The 27,294-nt window shown below is 39.3% G+C and overlaps 1 protein-coding gene and 1 pseudogene across 7 annotated transcripts in view; both read left to right on the top strand.

The window, feature by feature from the left end:
* Positions 1 to 27,294, top strand: part of SLC4A4 (solute carrier family 4 member 4) — a 306,370-nt gene that overhangs the window by 18,896 nt on the left and 260,180 nt on the right. For 5 of the 7 annotated variants that reach the window (XM_016132915.2, XM_016132911.2, XM_016132913.2 and 2 more), the window contains one exon: positions 26,931 to 27,004. In XM_016132915.2, coding sequence (XP_015988401.1) covers positions 26,932 to 27,004 — 73 coding nt within the window. In that variant the 5' untranslated portion in view covers position 26,931. Of the gene's footprint in view, positions 1 to 21,615; positions 21,876 to 25,947; positions 27,005 to 27,294 lie in introns of those variants that run through there. The other 2 variants (XM_016132912.2, XM_016132910.2) reach the window with 2 other exon arrangements.
* On the top strand, positions 4,361 to 4,476 carry LOC118608945 (annotated as a pseudogene).

Below are 27,294 nucleotides of genomic sequence, written 5' to 3'. Positions count from 1 at the left end.
GGAGAGGTTTCATTTGATTTAAAATGTCTAGACACATGGGTCTTCCAAATAGAATTTTCTAAACTTATTAAATCAGAATTATAAATATTAAAAAATATCTGTATCTGAGTATGAGGATAAATTTATAGCATATGTATCCATATCATTAAAGAAAAGCATGCCTATAAGCATAAATCAGTTGATTATAAAACTAAATATGATTTCTTATTATTTGATGGATATTTAACTTTCTTCTTTCTCACACACACACACACACACACACACACGCACACACACAAACTAAACATAGGCCACAGACTATCAAATGCATTTTAAAATGTTGAAATTAGATCATTTAGTGAATAAACTTACTTTTCATCTTTCTGCAGTGGTAAAGCTCTAGAAGTGGGACAATGCTGAAAAATTTGCTACTTCAAATTCTCCATGAATCACTTTATGGTCTTCCAAAACAACTTTGTATTTCTAAGAACTGCATGAAAGCTTTTTTCTTTATATTGAAAAAAATTAGTGCTTGAGTGCTATTTTTTTCTTCATTTATATTTGAGTTTAAGACATTTTTGGAAGTCTTCCTTCCTCTGAGAACATGATACAATGCAGTTATTATTATGGATATCTAGATATATTATTGGCTAATTATATCTCCAGAATTGAAAAAAAAATAATGGAAATAAAACTTGACATTACACAATTTATCACATACCTTAAAAGGGCTTTATTATAGTGTGTGGAAGCAAACCTGATTTATTTTTTGGGATGGGACTAAAATCTTGTGGTCTCATTTAATGATTTATCAACTATGGTTTTCTTTCCTATGATAGTCTTTGCTTTCATTATTATCATCTGGACTCTTCTACTTGAAGCCACCTCCCTTTTTATGGCTATGTGAAAAGCAAGTTAATCCAATTATGTCTTGATCAGTTTTCCAGGTTGTTTGTACCATTTCTTGAATATCTTAGGGATACTCAGCTAACCCTTACTTGGATCTAGAGTAATTGTTGAGACATGACCATAAAAAGTTTGACTTGAGATGAATATTTCTCAGTGTTTTTCTGAAGTTCCAGACTTGAAATTGACTAGTAATTAGTTAGAATATTTGGTTATGAGAAATGACTTTAGTAACACCAGAAAAGTTCTGATCTTTAGAATGGTTCTATGAATTTTTTTTTTTTTTTTGGTTCTATGATCTTTATGTGATGCTAAAACTCTTCAGAAAATCTATGTCAAACATTTCCTGACCTTGAGGTTTATTCTGCATGAATAAGTATTTAATAAATGATTACATGGCCTGGGTAAGTGTAATAACTTAAATGCATTCAAACTGACAGTTTTCAGAAATAATGAAGTGCTATCTGTGAGCAGGTATAGATAGAGTTTGTGGTCAGTATATGTGTTAAAATGACTAACCATTGATAATTTTTCAGTAAAAATTTTCTTTTGAGTTGTTTCTCATAAGAGAGCATATTATTTATGATCTCTCTTTTTTCCTCCCTCTTTCCATGTCCCACCTCCACTTCAAGTAGAAGCCTAGAGAAATTAACTCAGCTAAGGAGAATACTTTCTTCTTGATACTGAGAATGCTGTGTTTGTACACAAAAATGAAAAAAGAAACATCTTAATTTTAAACAAGTATATTTGTCAGGGTTTGAAGCTATGCAAAGTTATCTGTCAATGTGTCTTTCTACCTCAACAGTCTGTAAACTCCTCAGCAAAGTGGCTATATCTTATTTTTGATGGACTGCCACAGAGTAGGTCTTCAGTAAAAGGTGTTAAAGTGAACTGACCTGAAGATGTACAACTGCAGTGATGAAGATGAAAAGTTATAAAAGAACAGTATTGGATAATCAAAGTTCCAAAAAATTATCTGAAAATTCTGAACAGACTTCAAATATCTGACAAAGGAAACACATTCAGAACGTTTTTCTTTGTAATTTATCTTGGGAACATTTATTTGTTTGAAGATCCATATGGTTTTTAGATTGCTTTCAAGTAATATTTTTGTATGCCGGGCTGACTGTACCATATACTTTTACCACAAAAACATCTTCACAAAACAATTTATCTTTTCATAATTATCTTCCCTCTTTTCCTTTGCTTACTCTTACAGATTTGGGATTTGGCTGGTGATTTAAAAAGGACTTATAGTTCATTTGCTTTTAACAATATGAAGGCTTAGTGATTCTCCTATGATTTTGTATCATGGTAAATTTATATATTACCATGCTTTATTTAAAATACAAAAATTTTTGTATACTATCATTGAAACCTTAAACAATTTGCAAACTTAAAACATTAAAAATTGTTATGATAGACCAGCTCGTGGTCAACATGGTGAAGTTGGTAAATGCTGCACTTGCCTCCTCTCGTGATCCCAGCAAAATTACAACTAAACTGCAGAACAACCATCATCAGAAGTCACCTGAAGTCTAGCTGAGCAGAAGTCTTCAACTGGGGACACACAGAAGAGGCCACCTTGAGGCTGGTAGGAGGGCTGGAAATGTGGAGAGGGCTGGCCTCACATCCAAGTGTAGCAGTTGAGAATCAGGAGGGATTTCTGGGCAATGGAGGTCCTCTCAGAGAAGTAAGGGGTCTTAGCCTCAAAACAGTCTCCCCAGCCCACAGTTCCAGTTCCAGGAAGAGAAGTTCCCACAACTTCTGGCTGTGAAAACTAGTGGAGATTGTGGCTGGCTTCCAGAAGTTTGCTAGAATCGCAGACTTTCCTTTTAAGGGGCCCACATGTGGACTTACACACCGACGGACTCATTTGCCCTGAGCTCCAGTGCTGGGACAGGTTCTCAAAAAGCACTGGGGAGGAACTGAGTTGTTTGGTTTAAGGGCAGGGATGGAGGGGCAGCTTACTACCAGAGAGAAATACTGGCATAGGACACTGTTCCTTTGTCCCTCCAACCTCCTACTCTGCAGATACAGGTGGCTGCCATATCTGAGTCTCCATCAACCTGACTAACACATTCACTCTGCCCTCATGTTTTCCTGAGACCTCATCCCTCCCAGCTTGCAGGCCCACTCAAACTGCTTCCAGTGGATTTTCCATACAAACAGCCTGTCTTGGCTCATGTTGCAGACTTTCCTGAAATCTCTTAAAGGTTAATAAGACTCAAGCAGCAGCGTTTGACCTCAGCATGCCCCATACCTCTTAATGGCTAGCCTCAAACCCAGCACTAGTGGCATCTGGCCTTGGTTTGCAGCTTGGCCTCTCGAGGCACATGCAAGCCCAGCATGGGTGGTGATCATCTGCAGATTGCTTTGTGGCTAATGCCTGGTGGCCTTGGTAAGGGCACAGGCTGCAGCCAAAGTGCCAAGGTCACTGGGCCTGTGATGGGCCCCTCCTAGGAGGCCCTGGCTTGCCTGCCTTATGACCAGCTTTGGCCTGAACTGGAGCACTATCCAGGGCCACATCTGAGGACAACACACCCAAAAGGCAGACTGGGCAGGCACCAGAGCCCTGCTAAAGTGAATCCTGCTCCACAGGATCAGCCCCTGCATAACAACTCTTCTACTGTAGTCACCAGCCAGTCCTCACAACCAATCGTTCCTAGGGTCCATCGCTCCCACTGACATGCAAGCAGCAACCAAGGCTCAACTACAACAGGAGGGCACACACAACCCATACAAAGGACACACCTTGAGTCCTGGGACATGTGACCAGAGAGACTGAACCACTGGGCCCCACAGGACACCTACTACATAAGTCACTCTGCTAAGATTGGGGGGCATAGCAGTCCCACTTAGTACAAAGAAATAGACACAGGGAAGCATTCAAAATGGGGAGATAAGGAAACATGTCCCTCCAAAAAGAATAGAACAATGCTCCAAAAAAAGAACAAAATAAAATGGAGACGAGCCACTTACCAGATGCAGAATTCAAAATGCTGATTATAACGATACTCAATGAACTTAGGGAAACAGTAGATAAACTCAGTGACAACTTTAACAAAGAAATAGAAAACATAAAAATAGAAATAGAAAACAAAAAATAACCAATCAGAAATGAAGAATACGATAACCGAAATGAAGAACACATTACAGGGAATCAACGGTAATTTAGATGAAGCGGAGGCTTGAATCTGTGATTTAGAAGATAAGGTAGCAGAAAACATCCAATCAGAACAGCTACAGGAAAAAAGAATCCAAAAAAAATGAGGATATTTAAGGGGCCTCTGGGACAACATCAAGTGTTCCAACGTTCACATCATAGGGATACCAGAGGAGAAAAGAGAGAGCAAGGATTGAAACCTATTTGAAGAAATAGCTACTGGATGTGGTTCCATAGTGTAGCAGTTAGCACGTCTGCTTTACATGCAGAAGGTCCTGGGTTCATGTCCCAGTAGAGCCATAGTCCATGGTCTACGGCCATGCCACCCTGAACAAGCCCAATCTCTGATCTCGGAAGCTAAGCAGGGTTGGGCCTGGTTAGTACTTGGATGGCAGACCACCTAGGAAGACTAGGTGCTGTAGGCATAAATAATAATAATAATAATGATGATAATGATAATACTAACAGTAATAATAAAATAGTTACTGAAGACTTCCCTAACCTGGTGAAGGAAATAGCCATACAAGCCCCGGAAGTGCAGAGTCCCAAACAAGACGAACTCAAAGAGGCCCACACTAAGATTTATCATCATTAAAATGCCAATGGTTAAAGACAAAGAGAATCTTAAAAGTGGCAAGAGAAAAGCAATTAGTTACCTACAAGGGTGCTCCCTTGTAAGACTGTAAACTGATTTCTCAACAGAAACTTTGCATGCTGGAAGGGTTTGACATGAAATATTCAAAGTGATGAAAAGCAAGGACCTATAACCAAGATTACTCTATCCAGCAAAGCTATCATTTAGAATCGAAGGACAGATTAAAAGCTTTCCGGAAAAGGTAAAGTTAAAGGAATTCATCACCCAAGCCAGTATCACAGGGAATCTGAAGGGACTTATTTAAGAAGAAGAAAAGGGGAAGAAAAAGATAAAAAATGTGAATAATAACATGACAATAACATATCTGTCAACAATTACTTTAATTATAAATGAATTAAATGTGCCCATCAAAAGATAGGGTGGCTAAATGGATAAGAAAACAAGACCCTTACATATGCTACCTTTAAGAGACTCATTTCAGATTGAAAGACACACATGGAATGACAGTAAGTTGATGGAAAAAGATATTTCATGAAAATGGAAACAAATGAAAACACTGGACTAGCAATACTTATACAAGTCAAAATAGACTTTAAAATAAAGGCTATAATGAGACAAAGAAGGACCCAGTTATCCCACTTCAGAGTATTTATCCAAAGAAACATAAAACACTACTTTGAAGGGACGTTTGCATTCTTGTGTTATTTGCAGCATTATTTACAGTAGTCAAGATATGCAGGCTACCTGAGCATCCATCAGTGGATGAATGGATAAAGAAGAGGTGGCACATATATACAATGGGATATTACTCAGCCGTAAAAAGAATGAAATCTTGCCATCTGCAACAACACGGACAGACCTAGAGAGTATCGTGCTAAGTGGAATAAGTCAGACAAAGACAAATGCCTAGTTCACTTACACATGGAATCTAAAGAACAAAATAAAACAAATGAAACAAAAGCAAACTCATAGATACAGAGAATATTTTGATGGTTGCCAGATGGGGGTCGGAAGGTGTTAGTGGGTTGGGTGAAAAGGAGAAGGGATTAAGAAGTACAAATTAGCAGTTACAGAATAGTTTTGGGACGTAAAGTATAGCATAAGGAATATAGTCAGTAATATTGTAATAACTATGTGTAGTGTCAGATGGGTACTAGATTGATCATTTTGTAAGTTATTTAAAAGTCTAATCACTTTGTTGTACACCTGAAACTAATATAATATTGTATGCCAACTGTAATTAAAAAAATAAAATTATTTAAAAAATGATATATGATAGCGTTCACCATTCCTGAGGTTCTTCTACCATGGAGATAGACATTTTGGTCGATAACCGCAAATACAACTAATTTCTGTTCATGCTATTGAGCGAAATTTAGCACTGACCTTAATGTTGCTTTATTCTGAAGTTTTAACAACATGTGGTTATGTTTAACACAACTTTCTTTTAAATGTGAACTTGAACCTGAAGAAATGGAACCTTGTTGAAATCAAGCGAACAACCTTTTAGAAATCTATTGCTAACAAGGTGGACATTAGTCAATTTAAAGTTATGTTTCATAAGTTGAGAGTAAACATACATTAGTATCTCTTGTATTTATCTGATGATTTCTTTCTTTCTTTCTTTTTTTTTTTTTTGGTAGAGAGTTTTCTGTGCTTCATGGATAGTCTCAGAATCACATAGTGTTCTCAGGCATGAGGTTGTGCAAAAGTGAGCTTTGTCTCTGGTAGCTAAGGAAACAGACACAAAGAAAGCAGAGATTTGTTTGGCATTACCTAAGTCAGAGATTGTAAGATTTACAACCAACTTCATGCATGTGATGACTGCAGTGCTGCTTCTCCAGGGAAGTCAGCCAACTGTCAAGATGTCTCATTGGCTACTTATAAAGACAACTTAGATGCCATCTAAGAAAACCTAACCTCCCAACCTTTGCTTGTACAAGTGCGTCTGCTCTTAAAGAGTCTGTCTTCCATCTGAAATAATAAAGTCAAACTTCAGTTCAAAATTATTTGGTCCCACTCTGAAATTCTGAGGTCCATATCTTTAATGTTCTATGTACTGAGCTTTGGTTTCTCACTCAGTTATATTCAGGGTTCATTTTAATATGGTCACCATTGTGTGTTTTATCATTAGGGGCAGGAGTGGATCTAGGCAAAATTGTGTTTGGGAAAAGCAGCAAAGAAGAGACACAGTCCTCAGGGGCCGTGAAGAGAAGGTGAAGGTCACCCTTGCTTAGAGCAGAGGGTGAATACCAGTGTTGCCCTGAACTGGTCAGAGGGACTCACCAGAAATGAGAAAACTTAAGAGGGTCACTAAGACCACATTGGTTCCACAGAGCAGAGACACACAGGGTGGGTCACTATGGGATGTGAAAGTGTAAGGCAGAGTTTGAGACTAGGTGAATGTAGAGGTGATGAGCTATATTCCAAAATGGTAATGATATTACATGTGTGCTTGCATGCACTTGCGCATGCACACTTGTGGCAGTTTTGGGCAGGCCAGGAGATGGGGATGGGGCGGGTACTAGGGAGCCAAGCAAAGTGCTGGGAAAAGGTGCGTATTGTCAGTCCTCCATATCCTGAGCTCTGCATGTGCGATTCGACCAACCGCAGATTGAAAATACTAAAAAAATAAAAAATAAAAAAATAAAAAAGTTATGTTGCTGCTGATATATACTACGTAGTTAGGCCTGCTGTGGTTGCATTTATGCTGAACATGTACAGACTTTTTTTTCTTTTCATTATTCCCTAAACAATACAGTATAATAACTATTTACATAGCATTAACATTGTATTAGGTATTATAAGTAATCTAGAAATGATTTAAAGCATATGGGAGGAAATGTGTAAGTTATATGCAAATACTATGCCATCTTATATAAAGGATTTGAGCATCCTTGGATTTTGGTATTCAAGGGGTGTCCTGGAACCAGTCCACTACAGATACTGAGGATGGCTATATCTAAAAATGATGAAACTAAATATAAGACCTGATGAGACCTCGGAATCCTGTGTTATCCTACATGAACTGTGGTGCTGTCTTGCATGTTATGTGCACCTTTCTTTATTCTCATTACTAGTAGCAGTTTTGAATTTTGCCTCATAAAATATTGGCCCATGAGTGCAGCTCTTGACATGTTACAAGAAGCTGGTAAAGCAGAAATAAGGGAGCCTATGTTCTTATTTTGGGATTTCAGACACAAGAGCTCTGCTTCCAGCCTGGTGGGCTTGAGGGCAGAGGCTTCTTTTGCCACCACACAGGCCCTTCTTGCTGTGGAGCACTGAGTTTTACTGCACACCAATTGCTTTTTGTAAAGTCATTTCTGTGGCTGTCCTTAAGATATTACACCTTATTGTGTATCGAAGATACAGTGCTAGATGAAACAGTGAGAAGGAAATCTCCCTCTTCACTGCTTCCTACTCAGGCAGCCCCCATGCAATATCTTTGTGATTGTTCAGTTGAGAATAATACTTTAATCATTTTTCTTGACATGGCCCCCAGGCCCCCAGGTATACCCCAGTGCATTTTGTGATAGGCCTGTATGAAGACCTGACTGTGTGGGGCTCCGTCTTTGGCACCGACTGATCCTGTGCTGAGGGGTGCAGAAGTGCCTTCAGCTGTGGCCTCCGGAATGGTTTACACAGACTTGTATACAGTACTTCAGAAAGTGTGTCATCCTCAGCCTGGGATGACGCTGGCCAACAGCTGTTAGAAAAATAATGGCCCCTTGGGGGAAGGAAGAGGCTTGAGAAGGAATTCAAGACACTCTAGGTACATTGTAGATTTTTTAAATTGTTAGCATTTCCTGTTCAAAAAGTTGGTGAAATGATGAATTCATTTACTAAAGCTTCTGAATCTTTTTCATGTCATAGAATGCTTAGTAAATAATAATATTTATAGGGCACACTGGATAAACAATCTAGACATCTTGCAGTGGGAGGTAACTGGCCTGGGGCTCTGGCTGTGCCCAGTCCTGTCTGGTAGCCCCCAGAAGGGAGGGAGGGACATCTTAGCCTACCTGTAAATTATTCCCAGCACACTGGCTGGGACCCATCAGGGTTCACAGCTGACACAGTAGCGGCTTTATCTGGGGAAGTAAATTGTATGCCAGGAACATGGGTTATGATTTTGCTTCTGCTGTGATTTCTTTATGTGCTTACAACTGCCTTTTGTCTGTATTGTCTTATCTCTAACCTATACTCAGTATAATACCTGTCTTCTTTTTAGCTATTGGGCATGTTGAGGAAACAGTATGAAACTCCTTGAGCACCTTGAATGTAACACCTTATATGCTTACAGTGGTATAAAACTTTGAAAGTCATTTTGTCTATCCTCTTGTTCTTTGCTCAATCTTGTTGATTGTATAGAGTAGATTAAAACATCGCTTTTTTTTTCTTTTTTTAATTCATTAATTTGCTTTTGACTTCTTTTATTGGTTTACTGAGAACTTTGTATTCTGGTCCTATGCAAGGTGCAGATGGTAATGCTTTCAAAACATCTTATTGTTCTAATAGTGCCCGTTTAAAATAATCAATACACAGCTCTCAGTTTCACCATTTTCAGCACCATTGATTTGGTTCCTGAGAAGGTGATATTTTTTTTACAATACTCTGGCTTTGATCCTCTGGGGAACCTCCATCTTCCTGGTACCTTTCCCAGGTAACTAAGGAGGGAGGACATGCCAAATGAACCCTATGTTGGGGACTTTCCTGGCCAGTAAGGGAGAGCATGGATATTTGAGTCAGACAGATCTTGGTGTGAATTTCCACTCTTTTCATCTGAGGCTGAATACCCTCGGGCCATTTGCTTTATGGTTCTGAGACTGAGTTTCTTCCTATTTGTAAAATGGAGCTAGGAGAAACTCTAGCACTTGTGTGATTTATGGAGATTACAAGTGACCTATCTACAAGGACCAGCAAATAGTGGATCCACAACAAAGTATACATACCATTATCATTACTGATAATTTTTTAGTTTCATACAGAGTCAGTAGTTTTACCACACAAAAGAAATTATTATTGCTCATCTACCAAGTTTGTCATTTCTATTTTAGGAAATCATTAATTTCAGAAAATTAGTTCTTACCAAAGCTATGTTAGTAAAGATACCGGAATACATTTTATCTTTCTTTGCCTCCATCCCTCAGTCGCTTCTATTTTTTGTTTTTCTTTTATTCTGATTTTTAAAAATTGGCATTTGGGGTCATTTCCAAGTTTTTTCCTGGTCACAAAAATTACACAAGCAGGTCTGTGCTTCACAGAGTGACCACCTTTCAAAAGTACTCTCTGCCAGTTTATTTCCAGTCCTCACCATGTTCCCAGTCAGTCCTCTGAATATTATCAACATGTTGAGAAGTTGACCTCTGGTATATCAAGAGGTACATGCTTGATAATTTCTTTCCTTGATGCCCCTTGTCCTTTACATAGAATTTAGATGAGGGAAGCTTCTCTCATCCTTTTTTTGTTCCTAGCTTCCACTGAGCTTTTCATGAGCTTAGAAAAGACTTTGGAAGAACTACCTGGTTGTTCCTCCTATTTCAAGCTGAGGAAGCGGCATGGCATGAGAGTGTTGGAATCAGGCAGAGCTGCATGTTAATCCCCTTTCTGTCTTTTGCTAGCAGTGTGACTTTCATGAACTTATGCCTGTCTGGGAAAATTAAAGACCTTGCTGCATAATAATACCAGCTGCCTGTGTAGTCTGCAGCTCTATGCCAACCACCTACCACGCAGTACTTTCGTGTATATTATCCTGTAGCTCCCTACAATTGAACAACGTTAAGTATTACTAAGCCCATTTTTCAGATGATGAAATTGACAGAGAATTACTCATTTTATAAAAGTTTTTTACTAATTTTTAAGAGGAATTATTTAAATCAGATAAGGTCAAGAGCATCAGAATTGGGCATGAAATACCACTTCAAATTTGCTCAAACATCAAAGTTTCTTTTTTAAAGTAGATTACTCCTTACTGAGAATGACTGATAAGATGTTTCTATTAATGAATGTGCCATCAGTGCTAATGACAAAACAGTGCAAACCAATAGTGTAATGAAACAATAAATTATTCGGTTACTAACAAAATGGAATTTATATAGCTTAATGTGGGTAATTTTTATCTATAGGTGCTTATTATATGCTCACATTTCAAAACCCATTGTAAACAAAAATGATTCTCTGCATGTAACGGAGTGGGCAACACTCAAGTGGTCATCACATCCATTTGGTATAAGAGTGTTATCATTTGTACTTAGCTGGCCTTTCCTGGTGTTGACTGTAGGCTTTACAGAACTGTAAGCACAGGCATGAAGACTCACAAAACAGACTTGGAGGTCTCCGTCAAAGCTGGAATGTGGTAGTGATTTTGGCTCTTCTTTTATAGCTTGGCTGCAACTAGTAAGCTGGGAGGGCTGTGAAAGTTAAAATGAATGGGGATTGTAGAGAAAGTAATGTTGACTTCTTCTAAGACTCTTTTTGGCAAAGAGCATTTTCTTCTGCTATTTAGATGAAGACGGCATTCTTCCTTTTAACGAGTGGCTTGTAAAATTGATTTAAGTTGGTAATAGTTCATAAGCCAGTCCCAAATCTCCAGAGAGTGAATGTTAGGACACTGAGCAGATCTTGAGAACTGATTGATGTTTTCCTTTGGTCTTAAGCTGTCGTGTGTTTATCCACATAATTGATTTTTGAGATAAGGAAGAAAGCAAATGTAAAAAGTTGCCTTAGACAATATATGTATGGAATTTCTTCTTGGAGTAGGTTTGTCTCAATTGGTTGTGATTGATTTTATTTGTGATTATCTATTAGAGATAATACCTGGTAATTATCTTCTAATTTCAGGTATTTGTCTGATAACTTTTCTAACCAAATGTGTACTACTTCTAACTTATTTTTTGGAATGCCACCGTCAAATATGGTTGTTTGAAACTTGAAATTTCTCCATAGGAAACAATATTAAAATGATGATTAGGGTTCTATTTGAGCCCATAATAGTTTATTTCAGCCATTATGTGCCTAAAAATTAATTTTAGCATTATACTATTATTAGTAGTTTTAATACTATTAGCTGATAACCTATATGGGTTTCATCACTGTATGACCTTGACAACTTGCTTACATTTTTAAGTCTCAATTTCATCATCTATAAAATGGAACAATTAATAGCACTTACTTCATGGGCCAGGAATAAATTTTAAATAATTCATATAAATCACTTATTACATTAGCTTTTGTTATTATTACTATAATTTGTCCACATTCACAGTAAATAGATTTTTGTGAGTTGGCTTTGGAGCCTAAGCAACAAACTAATATTATTTCTTTGAGAAAATATATGTCCTGTGTTTGGCAAGAAGGGAGTCTGGTGTCATCAGGAGCAACCTTCTTTGGCTTTCGCCTTGTACCCTACCAGTGTCTAGCAATAGAAGGTACTATGCTGGTTTTGGATACTTTTTGTTCTTCCAGGATCCCAAAACAAGCTTACTGTCTTATGCATAAACACTATATATTTGTATGTACAGGCAGTCCTGGCTTTCATAGGTTCAGCTTTTATACAAACTATGCTTTGATAAGAATCCCTGTAATTCACTTTTCATGTTCTGCTTGTGTTCTTTTGTACGTCAGTTGAGGAGTAGAGGGACGTTTACAATGAATTCGTGGTAGCATTGCATACCAGCTCGTGGTTCAGTTTGTCGGTATCACCAGGATTATTTGTGCCTCAGTGTTTGTAGCTGTAAATATTGGAATGCTCTGTTGCATTTATACAGATGTGGGGAAAAGTAAAAATGCCGATGCTAATGCTAAGAAACATAGGTCTCAAAAACTTTTGTTTTGACCAAGACGGAAAGCGTTAAGCATGCCAAAATCAATCAAGTACTCATCAGATGAGAGCCCGTGTATTAAGGTGTGAAGGAAAACACCTGTTGAAATGCTTGATATACATTTTTATTTATTATATCTCAAATGAGGGATGTGAGTGTGGGCTTTAGAGTTTTCGATTCTTTGGGAATGGAATCATCTTTATAATTCGTAAATATATTTGTTTTGACTTTTATTATTAACATATTTTCTGGAATATATTGGGCATAGAGGAAGGGAGATTTATAGAGAATAGTTTTTTTTTTTTTAGAAAGCTTTTTATTTTGGAAAATTTTAAACGTGACCAAAAGAGAAAATAGTACCGTGAACTTCCACATACTCGTTATTCAGCTTCAACAATTACCAATATGTTGCCAATCTTATTTCAGACTCCTTTCCCCCCCGCTCACCCCCCCTTTTTGCTCAAGTATTTTAAGGCAAATCCTACATTATATTGTTATACCCACTAATACTTCAGTATTTATTTCTAAGAAATAAAGACATTAAAAAATATAACCCCAATGCCATTATTGTACCTAATAAAATTAACAATAATTTCTTAGTATCATCTAATACCCAATTAAGAGTCAAGCTTCCTTGATTGTTTCAAAAAACAGTTGATTTGCTTGAATCAGGATCTCAGTTTGCATATTATGTTTAATAGTTATATCTTGAAGGTTTCTGTTTATCTACCAGAGTTAAAGAGGTGGTTTTTAAGGTGGGGAGTACCATTATTCTGCTGGTGGCCCCCTCCTCAGCTACAAGCCACTAGAGTGAAGCAAGCATTTATTTCGTTTTTAGGCAAGGGTTGACAGGCTTAGGGCATTTTCCTCCAAAATACAATAGATGTTACTATGGAATTTGCAATCTTCTTGTGTCCTTCCTATTCTCATAAAATTAATCTAGAAAACTTACAGTTAGAAACAACTTTAAACATATTCCTTTTTTAATTTAAAGCATAGATTTAAATCATGGGCATTAAAAGGCCACCAACAAATCAATCGTATGCTATTTTCTTGATATCTACCTATTAACCATCTGTTTTGGCATCTTTTAACGCTAGGTGTTTTAGGGAGGCGAGGATTCAGGTGGCAACTACTTCGGTCATGAACTTTGAGGCTAGTTTGGCACAAGTTCATATAGTCGAGATTATATGAATAAGTTAATGCAGACTGGCCTTAGTTCTGAGCACTGACACATTGCTCAACACCTTTATAAGGCTGAAGTCAGTGTGCAGATGCCAAACACCGTGTGTCAGTCTGCTCTCTGGTCTGCAGACACAGGACCACCAGTTCTGGCATGGTGGCCGTAGGACACCAGCCCAGCAGACTCTGCCCGTTACTTCTATGCTACACTAGCTGTGGCCCCTGGAAGACTTTCTAAGTGGAAGTAGGTTCCAGGAAGGAATGTTTATATAATTGCAAAGATTTAAAAACTAGGGAATGTTGTAAGCTTGAGGAAATATCACCACTGCTCAGAACCTGCAGCGGTTTCGTCTCATTGCTCAGAGTAAACACGAGAGCTCTCAGAGTGGCCTCCCAGACCCCGCAGCCTGCCCTTCCTTGCCTTTATCTTTCTGACCTTAGCTCTTACTTTCTATGTTCACTCTGCTCTAACTACTCTTAAGTTCCAAAAGTCTGCCAGGCTCTCTCCTGCCTCAGCCTTTGCATTTACTGTCCCTTCCTGGGTACTCACTTCCTCACCTCCTTCCTTCCTTCCTTCCTTCCTTCCTTCCTTCCTTCCTTCCTTCCTTCCTTCCTTCCTTCCTTCCTTCCTTTCTTCCTCACTTCCTTCAGGTCTCTCTACAGCTATCACTTAGTGAAGACTCCCCTAACTTACTATTTAACACCGTCCTTTCTGCCTTCTCCTCTGTCTCACCAGCACCCTCTAAATGTTTTCCTTGCTTATATTTTCTCATAGCAGCATCGCTTTCTAACATATTAAATAATTTACTTTTAATTTTGTTTATTGTCTTTTTCCTACCATGGATTTACCTTTAGTGCCTAGAATAATGGCCAGTCATAATAGACCTTCGAAAAATTGTTTAAATGAGTGAGTAGATGAGTGAAAATCTGGAAAATTGGATTACAAGAATACACGAAAAGATTCCTTGGGGGAAAACAAAGGATGAACTTTGAACAGCACTATGGAAACAGACACAGTAGTAGGGGAACTGGTGAAGTAAGTGTCTTCGCTGTTCATGTGACAGTGAACTGTGCTTGCAAAGTTTATGAAATAAGTTGTTTTTCTGCTTAGTAGTGTAGTCCATGTGGTGAGTAATGCACTTGCTGCCTTTCGATATAGTAGGTCCTTGGCATGAATGAATATACAGTTGCGATTTTAGCTATTTGCTGGCAGCCCTCACATAGTCATTTGTGCTTTATAGAGACACATGCCGTGAACCCTAAGCCAGAGATGAGCCCAGAGTAAGCCTGGTGTGGCTTATCCCTTGCACTGCAGCTCATCTTCTTTTCCTTGAGAATTCAGAAACTCATATAGTTACACTTGACCTCATGTTATATCGGAAAACATATGTCATAGTGATATTTGTAAATTTGGGCATTTACAAACTAAGATTGGAGGAGGAGATGTTTCATGAATGTCAGGAGTTTGTATACTCTAGGCATTCTGGTGAGTCTACTATTTCACCAAAGGTCTGTTTAATATTTTCGATCCCAGGTTCCTAAAGAGTTTGGAACAGATCAATCAAATCAACTAAAGAAAGGCACCATGACATGTATTGGTTAAGAGCACATACTTGTGGAGCTGGACCATCTGGGTTTGAATTCTGATTTCGACAGTTATTAGCTGTGTGACTTTGGGCAAGTTACTTAATCTCTCCGTGCCTCAGAAATGATGATAAAAATGGTGCATAATTCATTTTATTGTTGTGAGAATTAAATGAGTTAATAAAATTTATAAAGTAGTTGCAACAATGGCTGGCGCAAAGTAAGCTCAACCTAAGTGTTTGCTAAATAAAAATTAAGACATTTATTTGGGAGACCTGTCAGAAGATGCTTTAGCCTTTGGTTGGTAGGCGTACCAAGATAGGAAAGGAGACGAGTGTAAGTGATATAATTTGAAGTCATAAGAAGGCATATTGAAGTTTAACAACATGAATAAAAATTTTCGAAGATAACTTCTAATGGGCATGGACTAGTTAATTATGAAGTATAGTAGAGTGGTTAAAATTGTGGACTGCTGTGTTAGATTCCCTGCCTGGTCTCTCATGAGGATCGAATCAAATAATCATTATAAGATACTTACCATAATACCTGGCATGTAGTAAATGTTTAAAAATGGGACTTAAAAAAAACTAATAGATAATGAGATTCCCTAATCTCTGTCTCTACATTGTTATAGATATTGAAATCCTTTAGCTAGAACCTTCAGCCCTGTCCTATTACTGCGCCAGTTGGACAAAATTTGACAGCATTAAGAATGAAATTATGCATACATGATGCTTAATATAGTGCCTGGCATGTAGCAAGAACTCAATAAAATGCCAGCAACCTCATCCCCGCCAGTAGATGTGCTAGTTCAGGATGGAAGATATGAACAGTATGGCTGCCACATTGGGTAGATGTGGGAAGGAAAGACATTTTTCTCCACTATAGGTCTCAGAAGTGGTAGGTCAGGAGCTATGCGTGATCAGATGCCATCCAGCTGACTCCCAGCACTGTGTCCTGGAACAAACTCCTACTCTGGCATCCCTATGCACCTTCCAATCTGGATCTGACCTGAGGTCACTGTAAAAGCCACAATAAATGGGTGCAAAATCACAGACTAAAATGAAATGTATGAATTAACTATGGATTTTAGTTATCTGTGCTATCCCTGTACTAATTACCATAAATAATTGACATTGACTGTAAATTTAAAGTTAGGCTACAATTTCTAGAGCTCAAGTTCAAGATTTATATTGACATTTCAAGTTCTAATTTCCTTTTAAAAGTAGTTGCCATCCAGCTTCTTTACTGGCTTACTTAAACACATTACAGAGTTTCATTTGTCCAGTTGCAGGCCTGAGGAAGAAAATTGAGCTTCCTTATAACTTCTCATGCTTTTATTGCATTTTAAAAGCAGTTTAAGCTGCAATATATTCTTAAGTTCATTCATTAATATATTTATTGAACTAGTATTTACTTAGAACATATTAGGTGGCAGGTTCAGGAACCTCTTAATTTTCTTTCTTTCTTTTTTTTAAAAATCTGACAGGGAGAAATTGTAATTTGAATTGAATTCCATCACTATGTATTACAGTGTAGTTACACTCTGTGTGAAGGGTTAAGTTCCAGCTAGCCAATAGAGCATGTAGTAAGGAAAAATTAGATAGTTAAAAATTATCCTTTTTAAATTTTTTCTAGTTAAAATTATTTTTAAAAAAGTCCCTTAGTTCACCTACAGATATAATATCCTTAAGGGAATAGAACATAGCCATCTCCCTGCTCTAACTTTGGGATTTATCTCTGTTTTTTCAGTTGAACACCAGACAAGTAATGGGAATTTGCTTGTGTAGGGAGTTGATGTTGTTTGAAATAGGCATTCAGGGCCTTTAAACTTAGAGCTTTACTTAGTACCAAACATATAAGTATTCTCATTATAGCCATCCTTCACTAGGGGATTCATTAATTCATTCATCAACATTTAATGAGTACTCTGTGTAGTGACTATGCTAGACACTGGAGGTAGAAAGACTGTAGAAAGATGATACCAGCTCTCAAAGAGCTCAAAGTGTGGTAGGGATGACTACCATGACATATCCAAGTATAGTTGTGTGAGGTTAAATGATTGTGACATTGCAGTGCTATATATGCTACGTGAATACAGGTTCAATGGAGAACAGAGGAAGGATCATAGCTTTCCTTGGGAAAGGGTGTGTCTGAGAATGTAGAAAGTGCTCTAGCAAGGTTTGAGTTGGGTCCGAGGAATGAGTTAACTAAGATGACATGTTAATTAGAGGAAAAGTATATATACGAAAACATGGTAGCCTGCTCAGGAAATGGAATGGTGTGGGGGATGGCGGGAACTAAGTGTGAAAAGCTCATGACAAGCCTTAAATTACATGTGGAGCAGTTTGGACTTCATCTTCAGTATAATGAAGAACTGTTGAATGATCTTTAAAAGGAGAATGATGCCAAATTGTTTTATAAATGGATGGATTAGGGAGGAGTGAGTTCAGAGCCAGGGAAGCCAGTAAGAAATCATTGGTAGGAGGGCAAACAGCAAGTCAGCCATCACACACTTACTTCTAAGCTTGGACATATCTGGAGCATCCCTTGACAAACAGCTTCCTTGCAGGATGACTTCCAGCTATTGACAGTCCTTTCCTCCATTTTACCATGTGGGTAGTCTTCCTTTCTTCCCTTTGCTCTGCCTTTTTTTCTCAGCTGCTTGTTCAGTCTGGCTTTTGGCTGAAGACCCGGCATGGGAGAAGGAAGGGAGACAGGATGGACATGCCCACTGCTGCCATTCCAGCTTCTCACATAGAGCAGCCCACGGGTTTTCAGTTCCTGCCTGCACCCTCTCTTAGAAACCTTCTGATTTTCACACCACAGCCCCTGAAGAAGGGCACTAGAAACTGAAAAGAGTTTAGAAGGGAGTCTCCTTTGTCTATCCCTAACAGTAAAAACTCAGAAAAGTGCTGAATCTCTGAGGTAGGAATGAGACTGCTCCAGTCAGTGGAACTCTGGGGAGAAGCAGGACGTGGTGGTCTCAGAAACACATAGATCTGCCCATTAACAAAATGAGAGTGTGTGACTGGGTGTAAGCTGTTAAGGGAATGTTCTGAAGGGGTCGTATAAGCTATTCCCTTTTCTGCACTTAACATTCTGTCTAGCAACTTCTCCCTTCATCTGCCACCTCCCCTGAGCCTCCACAGCCTTCTCCACCCCAAAGTCTCTGTCTCCATCCTGTACCAGTTCTTCTCCTTTATTGAGGAGTCTGCTACACCCTTTCAGAGCTCAGCCAGCACTCTGAGGACAGAATATTGGAGAACTTGCCCAGCATGGAGAAGATGGGAGAGAGGAGTTTGATACTGTGGCCTTGAGAGGCAGTTTATTGCTGATGTCCCCCGTTGACACTCCCATGTTGTTGTTCATGGAGACAGGATTATGGCCTTTGGGTCTGTAGGACCGTTAATACCCTATGATACTCCCTGGGTCCTAGGGACTTTAGATTTAATCAACTGAAATGAAATGATTTTTTTACTCCGAGAACTTACCTAATACCGTAAATCACTTAAGAAGTGTTTTAGGCTCATTTTAAAGGAAGCTGAAGTGAGAGGTTAACTAACTTTCCCAAGGTTAAACAGTTTCTAAGGGACACACTTGGGACTGGCACTCAATTTCACTTGATTCTGCATGTATGTAGACGGCCAGCTTCTGTACCTGACCATCATGTAAAATGTTTCTGGAGGGAATTAAAAAAATAGATTTGCAAATGAGCTTTTTTTAATTGAAATTTTTATTGAGGTAATTATAGACTTATATGTGTAGTTGAGAAACAATACAGAGTGTTCACTTGTATACTTTCAGTTTCCCCTCAATGTTAACATTTTACAAAACTTTAATACAATATCACAACCAGGATATTGGCACTGATATATCTAGTGAACTTATTCAGATGTCCTCGGTTTTACCTGTACTCATTTTTCTCTGTGTGTTTTGAGTTCTATACAATTTTATCGCCTGTGTAGATTCTTGTATTCATCACCACAGATAAAATACTGAACAGAGCCAGCTCTACGAAGATCCTTCATGTGGCCCGTTTATAATCACAAACATCCCCATCCACCCCCTGTTTCTACCCTCTGGCCACCACTAATCTGTCCTTCATATCTAAAATGTCATCATTTCAAACATGTTATATAAATCAAAAAATATAGTATATAATCTCTTGGAGTTAGAATTTTTCACTCAGCATAATCTTCTGGAGAGTTATTCAGTTTGTTTTGTGTATCGATAATTTGTTCCTTTTTATTGCCAAGCAGTATTCCAAGGTATGGATATACCACAGTGCAATCATTCACCTGCTAGAAGATATCTGGACTAATTCTAGTTTTTGACTATTACGAATAAAGCTGCTGTGAACATTCATGTGCAACTTTTGTGTGAATGTAAGTTTTCACTTCTCTGAGATAAGTGCCCAAGGGTACAAATGAACTTTTAACACAGTTCATAAATCCAGAATTATGCTGGCGTGATCCTGTTCTGGATCACATTTTCACCTTTTATCTATCTGGTCGGCACTCAGATTTCCGTGGGACTGTTACCCAGTTTTCCCTGGCCCAGGGCCTGTGTAAATTTCCAGACTGATTAGGGCGCTCTCCGGCTCTGCATAGGGGTTTGCTTTGCTTTTTCGCTGGCCGATCCCGGAGTCGCCTCTGCCGTTTGCCATGCTTGTCAAGCTTGCCACACTGATGTCTCTTTTTCCCAAAATGTATGTCCAGAGCTCCAGCAGCCTCTACAGGGACACCAACAACTGTGTTCTCCCTTCTCTGTAGGAGCAAAGGCTGTCTCAGGCCGGGGAAGTTAATGCAGGGCAGAGTACCTTTTCCTCTGCCTAGCCCTCCTCCACTGCCCTGCAGTGAACGCATGTTGCCAAAAGATGGCGGTGCTCTTTGCAGCCACTGAGCTCGCTCTCCCTGTCGCCTGTGGTTCGGAGAACTGATACTGTTCTTGATTTGTCTATTGAAAATGTGGACAGCAGATTTTCCAAAACAACAAAAGCACCGAAAAAATAAAAAGCCGTGTGGTTTAAAAAGTTTGAAAGAAAATATCATGTTTGTAAATGATTTGTAATGAAAATGGTTCCCCACTTCTTAGAAATTATTTGAATAGGGAATGGAATTCAGAGATGTGTGTATGAGTATATAATTTCAGATGCCAGTGTGATTGCTGCATTCTGTGTAGCTCCTGAAAGAGACCTGTGAAAATGCTGATTTTCGCCTCCTGTCTGATCTAAGAGCAGCCAAGTAGCAGGGGCAGCCTGCTTTTGAGCTCTAAGACCTGACATGAATACCTCTTAGTCCTCGAGTAAAGGCACTTATGTACACTGTAAATATAATTTTCATGGCAGCAACAGCTAATGATAATAATAAAACTCTTCACTCCCTAGTATTTGTCCATTCCCCTTTGTGCGTCACTTCAGTGTGTGTGTGGGCATGTGTGTAAAGAACTGTTTAAACATTTGCTATGCACAGGAAAGCTGTTGTAAAGTGAGAGATTATGGGGCTCATTGGATGTCATAAACAGATCAAAATAGTGAGGATAAAGTGGGATGAGTTTAAATATGAGGTTAAGTAATAAACTTTAAGCCGTGTGCACGGAAAGAACTAGCAGTGTCAAACTTTGGTATGGACATGTTTAAAACTGGAGCTATTCTGTTCCCTAGGGTGCCATCCTCTGGTGCTTTTTTGGAAGTAGTCAGAAAGCCTACTGTTCATGTGATCTGTGTGTAGCCTGGTTAAGTGGATAATAGGATGTGGAGGAGAGTGGGCCGGGCCTGGGACTGGGATTGCCAGCCCCAGGGCAAGTCCTCCACATAAGGGCCAGTGTGTGGAGATTGGAGTGTCTGGTTTCTGCTTTCTTGGGTCTGAGTGCTGCCTCTGCTGTGACGCTGCAGTTCACAGCATAGTTGCAGTCCTGGGATTACAAAGGAGCAGGTGGCTCTACCTTAAGCAGCAGCCTTTTTGCCAGTGCATCCTTGGCAAAAGACTTAGGTTAGGGTGAGAACTGCTCTGTATAAAGTTATAACCCTGAATCCAGATGCTGTTACTATAGAGATGCTACTGTTTGTTGGAGGTGTAACAGAGGAGGGACAGGAGAAGGGCGGTGGAAGGGCAAGTGAGGCGAATCAGGAGGCTAGCACACCCAAAGACCTTCAACCTTTAGCAGCACAGTGACGGGGCAGGCTCGCATTCTGAAACTTGTGTGCTGGCAGCCTGCCACGTGCTGACTGGCTGAGTGGCAGCTGCTAGCACTGTGCAGACTAGCTGGTGAGCACGTTGGCAGTTGGCGAAGGTTCTGGGGGCGGGAACTCAGAGGGGTGGAATGTAGATGGGTGCCCAAGGCCCAATGGGTGACAGTTTTGCACAAATGTTTCTCGTGCTGGGCTTAAGTCACCCTTACAAGCTTGCTCAGTGATTAGGACCGGCTGGTGAAAGTCCATTTGGCAGCAAGTTTGACATGTGTTACAGTTAAATCATTTTAGTGTCCCAGAATAACAGGGAATAAGAGAAACCCCACATTGGGCGTGGACTTCTGAAGAAGGAAGGGTCTTCCTTCTCCTGTCAGAGGCCCTGTGGGAAGGAAGGCAGCATTGGCCCATGTGGATTTTGTACTGACTGGTCTGACTCTTATCCCCGTGATGCTGGTGAGGAGCTTCCAAATCTATTCTGAACTTTGCCTCATGCTGGCGATGTGAGCCACGCGGGAGCTGTTTAGAAGCATACTCCTTCCCTTCTTTGTTTTCAGCAAGTGCAGTTTGTGTGAAAGGAATGTTTTAAGAATGGCTTTGGGGGCCTGATTAGAGATTAGATGAGTTAATTTCTTCCTACTCTTAGAAGGAAAAACTGGTTGGGTCAGACAGTCATTTTAAAATATATCTCTCTGCCTTGCTAATAATAGCAAGCAACGCTTGAGAGGATTTTGGGGGGGAGGGGACACAAACCCAAATCATTGACATTTGTGATGTAAATATGGAAGAAAGCTGTAAATTCCTTGTATTTTGTGCAGAAGCCCAGATGCTCCAGGCTGGACTTGCTCCTGAGGGGAGGGCTGCTCTGGGGGAAGGCTGCTGTCGGAGTGCAGGTTTCATATTTTCAGTTCGCAGCACTAATTCTGTTTTGCTTCCTATAGGGAAAAGGCTGCTTGCAGACACTGCATTGTCCATCAGAAAGAACTGGGTTTCTAATTACTTACTATGTATAGTTTTGGAGGGAATGTGAAACATGTATCAAAGAGCCAAGGAATGCACCGATCATTATTCTCACTCTAAATGAGATTGAGGTCGAGGACAGTGCTGCAGTTAGGCTGGATGCATTTCTCCACCTAAGAAGAGGGCTCTGGGCAATAAAGTTTCTCCAGTTGTTACAGTTGTTACAATGTCTCCTTCAGTTGTTTCCTTCCTTTATTTCTGCTTTGCTTGTTTTTTGCATGAAATTTTGGGAAGGACTTGAGTACAAAGGCTAAACATTTTATTTAGAGAACATGTATAAAGTCAGCAAAAGACTTTAGGACCAGTTTGATTAAAGGTGGGGGTGCAGAAATGATCTTCTATAAGAAATTGTGTTGGATTCTGTAGGTCGATAGGACTGAAGAAGGTTAGCGCTAAGAAGAAATGTTTTCCGAAAGAGAGACCGTCCTATTAATGTATACGTGGTAGTACTAGGTTCCAGCGTTTTGTTGTACTTCTGAGATCTTTTAAGGAAATTTCCCCATTAAGCTGTCATCCTTATCTATGTCTTCAAGTGCTGTATTTCTGATGGATTCCTGTCCTTTGTATGGACTGTCCCAGATGGCTCTGGGGGGAGGGGCGAGGTATGGGGAGTCTTTGAGAAGGCAAATGTGATTATACTAGAGCATTATCTGCCTTGGTCACCATTGTATCACCAATACCTAGAAGTGTGCCTGGCACCTAGTAGGTACTCAGTGAATATTTACTGAATGAATGGAGTAGGAAAGGAAAGAGAAAAGGGAATGATTGAATGCTGTCTGTGTGCCTAATACTGTGTATCTGATGTTTTAAATGCTTTGGTCCTCGTTACTAACGACCTCCTTATTGACAAATCCATTTTTTTTTCTTTTTTCTTTTTTTTGGTCTCCATCTCTCTTAGCTTCTCAGTAGCGGCACTCTCCTCTTAACTTTCTTGACATCACTTATTCCTGGATTCCTGGTTTTCCTCTTGCCTTGTTGACTGCTCTTGCCCCTCTGCTGTGCTTATAAATGTTGATATGCCCAGCACTTGGTCTTAGGTCTGTGCCTCTATTTCTATATTTTCTTCCTGGATGATCTCATCTATTAATAGTTTCAGAGGCCAGCTTTATTCGTTGATTTTCCAATTTTTATCTCCAGCTCCAGGCTCCTGAGTTCCAGACTTAGATCTCTAATTTTGTACTGGACAGTTCCTTTTTTATAGATAATACACATCTCAACCATAAAGTGGTGAGAAAAGAAATCTCAATTCCTTCCCAAAACTATTTCTCCCACGGACTTCCCTGGGTTCCTGAGGTAATTTTCTAGTTTCTTTGGTTTTCTGATTATCTATTTTTCACACAGTAACCAGAGTAATCCTTTAAAAAAGTAAAGGAACTCAAGTCACTTTCCATCTTAAAACTCTTAACTATAGTTAATAATACTGTATTGTATATTTGAAAGTTGCTAAGTAAATCTTAAAAATTCTCATTACAAAAAAAAAAAACAACAAATTTTGTAATTTGTATGGTGATGGATGTTAACTGGACTTATTGTGGTGACCATTTCATAACACAGTAGTTCCGCCTTAGCTGAGATTTTGCTTTCCATGGTTTCAGTTACCTGTAGTCAACTGGGGTCTGAAAATATTAAATGGAAAATTCCAGAAATAAACAATCGATAAGTTTTAAATTGTGCACTGTCTGGAGTAGTGTGATCTCATGATGTCCTGCTACATCCTGCCTGAGATGTGAATCTTCCCTTTGTCCAGCATGTCCACATTGTCCACACTCCCTATGCATTAGTTACTTAGTAGCCATCTTGGTTATTAGCTCAGCATTCGTGGTGTCACAGTACTGGTGTTCAGGCACCCTTATTTTCCTTAATTATGGCCCCGAAGTGCAAGAGTAGTGATGCTGGCAATTGAGATATGCCAAAGAGAAGCCATAATGTGCTTCTTTAGATAAAAAGGTAAAAGTTCTTGACTTACTTAGGAAAGAAAAAATATCGTATGCTGAGGTTGCTAAGATCTACAGTAAGAAAAATCTTCTATCTGTGAAATGGCCTAATTTATAAATTAAACTTTAGCATAGGTTTGTTTGTATAGGAAAAAACATAGGATATATAGGCTTCAGTATTATCAGCGGTTTCAGGCATCCACTGGAGGTCTTGGAACCTATCCCTTGTAGATAAGGGAGCCTACTGTATACACAAAAATCAAATCATCATGTTATACATCTAAAATGAATATAATGTTATATGTCAATTATACCTCAGTAGAGCAGAACACAACAACACTCTTCAGTGGCTCCCAGAACACCCCAAATTCTGACTGCTTACCACAGCTTACATGGCCTTGATTCCTAATGGTAGTACTGTTGACCTTCTGTCTCTCTGTTCAGCCTCGTTGACCTCATTTCTGTTCCTGGAACATACTAAACTTTTTCCCATCTTAAGACCTTTGCATGTGCTCTTCCCTTTGGTACGCTTTGCCCTCAGATCTTCAAATGCCTGGTGCCTTTTTTTCTCTGCTCAGATGTCACCTCCTCAGAAGCCTTATCTGAACCACATTATGCCAAGTAGCCTCCTACCTCATTTTATTTCCTGCAAAGCACTTAATGCTATCTAAGATTACTTTGTTTATCTATTTATTATTCATTTCTTAGGAATTATCTGTGTATTCACAGATGTATTTCCCTTTCTCTGAAGAGTGCCAAAAACACAGCAGATACTAAATAAGTATTCGCTGATCAGTAATCACTGAATCAGTATATTATTTAATTTCATGGAAACCTCAGGCCCAGAGAGGGCTGGTGAATGACTTAACTTCTCAAGTCTTCAAGGCATTCTTCTCTACTATAATCCCTGAAGAAAGATATTCTGCAAGTGTGTAAAAGTAATGGTTTTCTTAATGGCATTATCTACCAGTAAAAGTCAGAGTAAAAAAGGGAGAAGGAAAGAAGAAAGGAAGGAAACTTACCTTTAAACAAGTACTAGTGCTAGGCACAAAACTGAGTGCTTTCACCTGTGCTACCTACTTTTAATCTCAAAGCAGCCCTATAAGGCTTGACTTTGTTTCCCCCAATTTTATAGATGGAAACACTGAAGCTCAAAAAAGCTAAATATTTTCCTCCAGGTGGTATAAATACTAAGTAGTAGAACTAGATTTTTGAAACCCAGATCTACCTGACACCAAACTTCTGATTTTTTTTTTTTTTTGTGCTAGGATGATTGCTTTGCTAGAAGGATATGTAACAAAAATAGAAAGGAGGAAAATGTGAATTCAGTGCATATCCACATATATTATAACAAATATCTGAAGCGCAAGAATGTTATACAGACAATATGGAAAACAGACCTACAATATTCAACGCCTGAGCACATAACTGGATGAATAGAATACAGAGTGAACATTTGGTTCTCTGGCAGTGCTCATGTATGGTATGACATAGAGCAGCTGTCCCCGGAGAAAGTTCTTTGTTTCTAGACCAGTATGACACAAGCAGCATTTGAGTAATTCAGGATTTCTTTCTGCTTTCACTATAAATAGAGTTTGTGGAATTCTGTATGTCAAAGTTAATGCAATGAAAAGGAGTCACAGAATATGGAAATAAACCTTAACTGCATAAACTGGAAACATGCTTGGCACCGAGAGACCATAAAAATGCTGTCATTGCTTGGATGGATTCTGAGGTCTTATTTAGCATATGAAATTGCAGAGTAGATCCTATTATGTAAGGAGACAGGAGGACAGCAAAATGTGGCTACAAAATGAAGAACTTTGTGCCCTTCAGGGAAGAGTTAACAGGACTGATATACATAGAGACATGTGATAGGAATGTGGCAAATGAATGAATGGGTGGTATATATATGTGACTGTTGCCGAAGCTGGATTGCTAGATAATCCTCAGATGTCAGATTTCCGTAAGGCCAACATGTGACTCAAAGCTTGCCACTCAACAGAATACTGGGCTGTGCTGGTATTAAGAGGCTGGCTGGAAGCTAGGCTTCCACTGTGCACTAGCCTAACTCCCTGTCGCTTTCTCTGTGTGGGTGGGTGTGCATGTGTGTGTGTGAGGGTATACATTTTTATGCAGTGGGTGTTTAAAGAGCTAAGCACTGAAGCTGGATTTCCACAAACGATCATCACGAGCACTCCAGACACACCAAACTTCCTCTTTTGGTATTTTTTTTCCCCCTTTCATCTTTTTCTTTTGCAAATCCCAAAGGGGAGAACCCCCAACATCCAGCCTGCAGGATTGAGATGATTTTCTCTCCCTGTCCATGTGGGTGCCCTCTCAAGGTTAGAACTTGAAGCTATGTGGGACCGGCATATTCTTCGGCACGAGAGGAGAAGAGCTGCGTGAAGGAGTAGCAGACACCAAAGGAAGAGTGACTTTGCCCTGTTAACATGAACAGCAGCTTGCAGGTTAACCTGCCCCGAAGCTGGGCTGCTCCAAGTGGCTCCCTGCAGGAGAAGTCTGAGCATTCTTTTTTTCTTTTTTATTACTATAGGATGGAGGATGAAGCTGTCTTGGACAGAGGGGCTTCCTTCCTTAAGCATGTGTGTGATGAAGAAGAAGTAGAAGGTGAGCTTCATGGGTCTGGGGAAGTGTATATTTTTGTCCATGTCTTTGTGGATAATAGCACTCACACATTTCATTATCTTGTATTTTTGAAATTAAAAAGCAAGAGTTTCTATGGAGTTTCATTAATCTCCACATTTTGTTTCAACACAGAAAGTAATTTTAAGAACTTCATTGGACCATCAGAATCTGAGTCAAAAAAAAGAGAGAGAGGGGTGTCTTACTTTGAAGCAGGTACCTATGTTAGCTGTACCTCTTGTGAAATATAAGTATTTTGCCAGGTAATATGAACC

Source organism: Rousettus aegyptiacus, unplaced genomic scaffold (assembly GCF_014176215.1).
Source record: "Rousettus aegyptiacus isolate mRouAeg1 unplaced genomic scaffold, mRouAeg1.p scaffold_m13_p_10, whole genome shotgun sequence".
Taxonomy (NCBI): Eukaryota; Metazoa; Chordata; class Mammalia; order Chiroptera; family Pteropodidae; genus Rousettus; species Rousettus aegyptiacus.
This window is presented reverse-complemented; position numbering and strand designations above follow the sequence as displayed.